Here is an 8,048-nt window from a genome sequence, read left to right as displayed (position 1 = left end):
TAACTGGAGCATTGCAACGTTTATTCAGTAAATACAAATCGGTATTTAAGCTTTTGAGTGCGTGCAGTATGAGCAAGGACATACTCAGAGTCATAACAGAACTGAACTAGAACTAGAACTAGAACTAGAACTTTAAAAACAAAGAGGAGGTTAAATGTACGATTGCCAAGATCCAAACCATCTTTTAAAACTTCAACTGAAGCAGGGTAAACTGCGACGGAAAAGATGGAAATACTGAAAGGAATAGACGATAAAACAACAAAGTTCCTCAGACTTGTAAAGCCCTCCAAGCTCCATCCACGGATCTTTTCTTGTGGTATTGGTTAATGCAATGGACGAGTAACGCGTGGTCTCACAGGTGTCTTTGAAGGACTTACCCTACAGAATTATGATATATGCAAGATATTAGAACGTTGAATCACTCGAAGAATTATGATAAACCTCATTGGATCAGTGACCACACCTGATGGGTTGTGCTCCCAACACCATTCCGCTACAATTGAGCGCAAGTATAGCACTTTCCGCCTGTTATCAGTGAAAAAGAGTAAGGCAATAGAGTTTTTCAAGAGAAAGATCATTTGTGTCGAGGAATTACAGCCAAAAAGTTTAAATTCCTGTAGAACATTTTGCTAAACATCCAATGGAATGCCACATAAATCTCCATATGCAGTCGTAATAATAAAACGAATTACACTGGAACAATGGACCTCAAATCACCACATACCCTCCACACATTCACAGCATAATCAAAGATGGAAATACTAGCTTTCTAATGGAAAGATCAAAAAGGCACAGCAGAAAAATTTGACGTATTGGGTTTTTTTAAAATTTCTTCATTATGTCATATCACAAGTATGCCAGTCTTAATAAATGAAATACTGCCAAAGCATATAATGTGTGGATGTCCCTTAGTAAGCAGATATGCTGATACTTTGAAGTTAAACGAATATCACATTGACAAAAGGATAGAAGATGGCATACGAGTGTCAAACCCAAAAGAACTACAACAGAAGTGCTAAGTCCAGCACATAAAAACACACTGCGACGATAATACACGAGCTCAGTCATTCCAAAATAACCTAAAATACAGAAGTTCTAATGCACAAGCTCATTTCCACCATGGCAAAGATAATTCCATTTTACTTGGAACAACAGTTCAAGTTCCCGATAATACATTATGTGAGCTATATAGCAACAAATGCTAGAACATTAGAGCAAAGTGCCTTTTTTCTTATTTCTAAATCTTTTTTCTACAAAAGTTTGTCTCACACTGCAAACATACGAGATTTTTTTATCCTCCTGCTGAATGGGATGGAGAAGAGGAGGAAACAATGCACGGATTTAAAAAAATAATAATGAATCTGCGTGCATCATTTGAGAAAATGACAGATTTCTATAGCATGGATCCTAATTTATTCCCAACAAAATCTTCGTCCCACTTCTCTTACATAACAACAAAAAGTTCAATAAATGGAAAAGGAACCTTTCTCAGAGAAACAACTTAAATCCTAGACTTCAAAGCTATTTACCAAAGAATATGCAGCAGAGCCTAGAAAAATAAAGAAGTTAAAAGCAGTATAAAATTAATAAGAAAACCCTTAGCAACAAGAAGTGGTATTCAGTCCAATAGGAGCTTCCCAAACTCCTCAATGCACTAATACAAAAGCAGTTCATGAAGTTACTTTTGGAATGCAATTAACATATGCCATTTCATTTATTTTTTTTTAATACACATTAGCATACGAAAACATAGTGACATAAAAAATCCTCAGCCAACCGCAAAAATAGATCGGACCAAAAAAGATAATGAGCATATCTTATGTCTGTACGTATATACTACGCACCATAATAAGAAGTAAGGACCAGATATCACTTTTCCACATGATTTGTAATCAAAATAGAAACGCAAACGGAAAAAGATCAAATATGGTGTAGCAGTATGCAGATTCAACCCAAACATAATGAGCATATCTTAACAAATGTTTGACTCTAATCTTCATTAACCTTAATGTTGTAAGCTCACCATTGCAAATTCAACAAAAGCTATACGAGTTGAATGCACATGATCCCCCAAAAGCCTCAAACGAGTAACCTGCAAGTTTTAAAAAGATATCAATATGAAGTCAGCTTCAATAACACACACCATTCAACCATAAAATGATAAATAAATAACATGCTTTGGAACTCATCCTACCTCACCACAAGCTGTTTCAAAGAAATTCTTGACTTCAGCTTGAGCAACCTGCGCACATACAGAAAATTATCGAAGATTCCAGTTATTCAACTGCCATATATGTGTGCATGGGGAACAAGGATGCACTGAGGAAACCAAAAATTTCATTCTGGTAAAACAGGAATAGTGTATACCTTCTTATCAATATTTGTACAATACACAGTCCTGCTACACATTTCCCGCTCATCTTCCGACTGCAAATGAAATCATAAAAAATCTTATAAGCAAAAATCTTCATAGTGAAACCTTATCAAAACTTTAATACACACATCATTAAGAAAATAAAGCCAAAATTTTTAAGAGTTGTTCATACCCTGGGGAGGAATGTAGGATTCACAGGAAGGATGGCAGTTTTTGAGGGTAAGACCCTGACAGGATAGTACCCAAGCATTGTCCCACCAAGGCTCAAAGCAGCTCTCGCACCATCTGTATGACAAAACTACCATGTAACATGCTATACATGCAATCATAAAATGTTATAGAGGGCTTGCAGACCAAAATAAAAATCTTACGCTCATCAGCAAACTCCACAAATGCAAAACGGAGTACTGAATGCGGATCACCACAAATCCGGCAGTCAACAACCTTCAAATATAAATATTACAACAAAAGTTTAGGTCTTCCATTTAAGGTAATAAACACTGAGGAAAAAGAAACCACGTTATTAGACCCTATTATCCTTTCAAAAGACCTAACTTACATATTTGACATTAACAACAATGCTTATGGCATTAACAACAATTCCTAATGCCAAAAGAATTAGGGTTGGGTGAAGGACTTCCAAATTCCAAGAGATTTAGGCAAAGTGATGAAGAAATGGATCACAAAAAGTTAGATGGGAGGGACTAGAAATGCATCACATGAGCAACAAAAGTATGTAAGAGGGTATGTAAGAGCATTACAAATGCAGCAAGGGAAACTACACCTCTTTCTGTAAAAACAAAACTAACTGCAAACAAGCTTATTTGGCTTTGGAAAAGTGGAAAAGCATACATTAGAAAATCGTGAGTCTTTTCTGTAATGTGTAAAAGACAACTGATATGATTTCGTATTCAAGTAAAAGAAAATCAATTAGGGAAATATCTTTATTAAGAAAAAGCCTTTGTTGTTTCAGTTACCAAGATAATAGAACTATCCGTCTGAGAAACTGAGATTGAACTGGAAATTGACAGCAAGATTAACTTTTATTATGTTTCTTTACCCTGCATAACATTTAGTTTAAAAATTTGGAAACTTTATGTGACCTCAACTCCCTCATAGATCATGTAAAGGAAATAAGATCATTAAGTCAAGCTCTTTATCTTCTTCCACTACCCTTAACGTCGTCAAATGAGCAGGGCAATAGTACCACCTGGATATGTGAGATTGAACTGGAAATTGACAGCAAGATTAACTTTTATTATGTTTCTTTGTCCTGCATAACATTTAGTTTAAAAATTTGGAAACTTTATGTGACCTCAACTCCCTCATAGATCATGTAAAGGAAACAGGATCACTAAGTCAAGCTCTTTATCTTCTTCCACTACCCTTAACGTTGTCAAATGAGCAGGACAATAGTACCACATGGATATGAGTTAACATGGCAAGCATGTGAGCAACTTTTATTCACGTTAGTATAAATCTGGATTGACAGACCACACTGAAACAATTTTAAAAACTCAAAGAGGCAATGTCTGAAAAAAATACAGGGACTAATATGGAACATTTGACAAAGCAGAAGAAAAAGTGAAGGGAGTAAAGTTTAGACTACCCTTTCATTTATTATAACTATAAATTAATCACCCATTTGTAGTCAGACTGTATTCAAGAATAAACCCTAGAAAGCAAGAGTCTCATGACAATAATCCATAGCCACAATACGGAAGAAAGCTCTTTTCCTCTTAATGTAAAGATATTTACCAACCAAAGTCCAGCAGAACTATAGTCCGAAATAGTACAATCTCATTTATATTAACATCAATAAGAAAACAAAGGCACGATACATAGCTTAACATAGAGCCAATAATAGAAACACCAAAATCTCTTAGCCAGAAAGAATATCAAAGCAACCTCAAACTATGTTGAACCCATGTGTGGATGTGGATCAATTCAATATGTCATTTTGTACAGGTGTTGCATACAAGGTACCATAAATAAACTTGTTTATGCCAAAAGTTTCAATGATAATAATCCTAAATGTAAACTGGCAGAGGATAATCAAATGGCATTCACAAACACTAATACAATATACTTTGTCACATGATCTCAGTCCTCATTGTTTAGAAAGGAAAGATAGTAGTAAGCAGCATAGAACATGAGAGTTTCCATTTCAGGAAGAAGTGGATGATAGCTAATCTTACGAAGGAAAAAAAGTCTTGTTATAGAATTCATGCTCTATAAGTTGAACCACAAAATTCTAGAGAAAGCAAAGAAAAGAAAAGGATGCCCCAGGTCTGAATTTACATTGAATAACCACAATTTGTAAAATCAGAAAACATAATCTGGGAAAGCAATGCAACTTACTTGTCCGCAACTACTAAATATGGCAGCAAGACGCTCTTCGGTAACCTATATAAGAAAAGGAGAGTTTTTATAACAGCTATTTGATTGAAACTAGAAAGGCAAAGAAAACCCAATCCAGGAATCAAGATCTTATAATTCACTTACTTGCTGATCAATATCAGAAACATATACTGTTCGCCTAATACTACTTTCCCGCTCAGCTCTGAAAGCTCTCCCGCTAAGTCTTCGCTTCTCCTGATTAAAGTTATTTCTTCTCTGGAAAACACGAAAGGTACAAATTAGTATAATCCTAACAAAATATAATGAAAGAAAATAATAACTACATGTGTAGAGTTATCGCAAGCAACTTCCTAATGAAACTGTCAATTTTGTTTTTCTCAAGCTAAGTCGTTTAAAGGTCTCAGTTGATAAGAGTTCCAACAACTAAATCCGTATAATGAAATTACTAAAAATCATAGTTATAATGACAATAACAATAACAACCATGATCAGAAACATAATTATGATTGAAAAAGTGCACCAAACAGAACTCCATGCCGAATGACAAAAGCGATTGCTATGCATATCCCAAAAGACTCTGCTAACCGAATGCGCAGTGACTTTCCAACACAAACACACCACCCCTACCAAAACAGAATATACACTGAAAATCTGAAGGACCAACAAATACATAGAATTCGTATACTCACAACAAGAACAAATAAAAACTCGAACTCCAGATCATGAATTCAAACTATACCAGTAAACAACCGAATTTTAATCACACACTACAGATATCATGAATTCAAATCAGTAAACAACTGAATTTTAATCCGACACTACAGATGCAGTTACAATACTGGAACATATACACCCTGTTCATTTGTATCATAATCAGCAATCACTAAGCCATTTGAAAATTTATGATCATTAAGGAAAAAATTGTTGCAGCAGAGAACTCAAGAACCTCGCCTACCGACAACCCGAATAGCAACCAAATTATCAATTCAACAATAAACCCAACTCAAATTACATTATATGATATTACAACAAATAGAAAAGCCCCGTTTAGCTCAAATCCATTACATAATTCATATTCATAAGAAAAAAATATATATAAAACCAACCCTATATTCAAATTACACAAAAAAAAAAAAGGAAAAAAAAAAGAGATCAAAAGAGAATGATCATTACCCTTCGAATGTTGGCCTGATTATCATTGGGTGAGAGCTTATTGTTATTGACAGAGTTTTCAAAATTGGAATGGTGCTGGGGAGAATAAGATGAAGGGAAGAACTCTTTGGCTAAAGGGTTGAGCTTGGTGAACATATCCACCAGCTTCTGCACATCGAATTCTGATTTGGATTCAGAAATGGGTTTTGACATTGAATCCAAGTTGGAGTTTTTGGCAGAGGCTGCCTCACCGGAAATCTCAGAAACCGCAGCCATAGAATCAAAACCCACCACAGAGATTTTTATAAAAACAGGAAGGGAAAAAATAGCAGCTTCTACAATAAGAAAGATTGAAAATTTATAAGAATTAAATAAAAAAATAAAACTATATTTGTTGCTCTTGTGCTCTGTGTACGTAGCTGTCCCTCTGCAAATGAGGGTTTATTAGAGCTTTGAGATTTTAGAGCGTAATTGAAGAAAAATAAACAAAAACGAAAAATGATTGAAAAGAAAATGGTTGGAAGAGGAAAATGAATATGGGTTTAGTGGAAAATGATCAGAGAGCTGAGGTGGTGATGGAGATGGATGGAGGTGTTGGGAGGAGCAAACAGTTGGCTTTCGGGTTTGGCTTCTTTCGCTAAATGCTCTAACCCTTCTCTCTCTCTCTCTCTCTCTCTCTCTCTCTCTCTCTCTCTCCCCTCTTATTTTCTTTCTTCTGTGTGGTTTTTTATTTTGGGTTTGGTTCTTTGGCTTGGGTTTCTGAGAGAGGAGAGACAAGAGTGTGAGTAACAGTCATTCATGTCATTTGTTCAAGTGTAACAGATATACCTATGTCATTCAAAACTACCCCTTGAGTTTTTCTTTTTCTTTTTTAATTTTTTTTATATAAGAATGGATAATACGATAACTTGTTTTTCTGAGATTTCTAACAGTCAGTAACAGTAAAAATTAAATTTATTTGTTCTTTGGCTTAGTTTGCGCAGGTTGGGTAAGAAAGTGTGTCGATTCCTTTGCAACCAAATTCTAAGTCTGTTTTTTTTTTCATTTTTTTTATTTTTTATTTTTTTATAATAACAATTAAGCTTTATTCTACTAAATGGGATTTGATGTATAAATTATAGAACGTCATTGCGTTTGGTTTTGTACGTCTTCCGTTAGCTCCAAGTATTTGATATCTTTTTTTTAAATTTCTTTCCAAATCTTCATAAGGCTTCATCTATCACTTTTGCCCTGAGCTTCCGTTTCATAGTCGTATCTTCTAACCAAAGCAATTGTAGGCATCTGGCCCACGTGTCCAAGTCACCTTAATCGATTTTCTCTCATCTTATCTTTAATTGTGGCCACTCCTATTTTATCACCGATATCCTCGTTCTTAATCGTATCCCTTCTTGTGTGCTCAAACATCCAACAATGCATTCTCATATTCGCTACACTCATTTTTTGCACGTGTTGATTTTGGACCATTTACCATTCTGTGCCATAAAGCAGTATTGGCCTTGTTGGCGTCCTATAAAATTTTCCTTTAAGCTTTAGTGGTATACGATAATCACACAACACACTCGATGCACTTTTCCACTTCACCCATCCAGTTTGTATTCTATGGTTAAAATCAAATGAAAAATGTTCATTTTAAGTGGATACGACGATGGAAGTTTTTTTTTTTTTTTAAGTTGGAATAATTAAAATATCGTTTTGTTAAAATCATGTAGCATATGTTCATGTATTATTGCTATGTTTGGGGAATATAATTTCATAGTTAATGTGTACAACTTTCTACTTTATATATTCTGCAAATTTGTTGTGCCACAAGAATATGTTCCTATTGCCTTTAGGCAATGTGGTTGGTTTGGAGTGTTTTGAGTCATTTGACTTTTGATTGTAGGGTTTAGTGTGGAGTTAAAAGAGGATGGTCCATGTGGGGGAATTTTATGCCACATGTCAATTTGAGTTTCTTTTCGGTATTATACTCCATTGTAATACATGTTAATCAATGAATCAATGGACTGTTTAGTCTTTTTAAATCCCTATCTTGGTGATGGTCAAAATTTCATTTCGTATGTCATGACAATACGAGTGACAATGATATCTTCTTAATGTTAGAGTTCTTTTATTTTCTTAATCCAATCTTTTATTGTTTTTTTTTTCTATTATTGTCCAAACT

The 8,048-nt window shown here is 34.7% G+C and overlaps 1 protein-coding gene across 1 annotated transcript; it reads right to left on the bottom strand.

The window, feature by feature from the left end:
- Positions 1-6,698, bottom strand: LOC103419881 (polyadenylate-binding protein-interacting protein 9-like). Its single transcript, XM_029102705.2, has 10 exons — positions 5,909-6,698; positions 4,880-4,990; positions 4,736-4,780; positions 2,746-2,818; positions 2,547-2,659; positions 2,368-2,427; positions 2,195-2,242; positions 2,024-2,092; positions 464-525; positions 1-378 (listed from the first exon to the last, which is right to left on the bottom strand). The coding sequence occupies exons 1-10, from the start codon at positions 6,161-6,163 to the stop codon at positions 324-326; spliced, it is 891 nt and encodes a 296-aa protein (XP_028958538.1). The 5' UTR covers positions 6,164-6,698; the 3' UTR covers positions 1-323.
- Positions 6,699-8,048: the final 1,350 nt, after the last annotated feature.

This window comes from Malus domestica, chromosome 05 (assembly GCF_042453785.1).
Source record: "Malus domestica chromosome 05, GDT2T_hap1".
Lineage (NCBI taxonomy): Eukaryota > Viridiplantae > Streptophyta > Magnoliopsida > Rosales > Rosaceae > Malus > Malus domestica.
This window is presented reverse-complemented; position numbering and strand designations above follow the sequence as displayed.

What these genes read in the sequence shown, in the direction of transcription:
- LOC103419881 (XM_029102705.2), bottom strand. Translation starts at nt 6,163, where the DNA reads ATGGCTGCGGTTTCTGAGATTTCCGGTGAGGCAGCCTCTGCCAAAAAC. An exon ending in GTACAAATATTGATAAGAAG is followed by an intron (nt 2,243 to 2,367) that starts GTATACACTATT and finishes GTATGTGCGCAG; the next exon opens with GTTGCTCAAGCTGAAGTCAA. An exon ending in TTGAAACAGCTTGTGGTGAG is followed by an intron (nt 2,093 to 2,194) that starts GTAGGATGAGTT and finishes TAAAACTTGCAG; the next exon opens with GTTACTCGTTTGAGGCTTTT.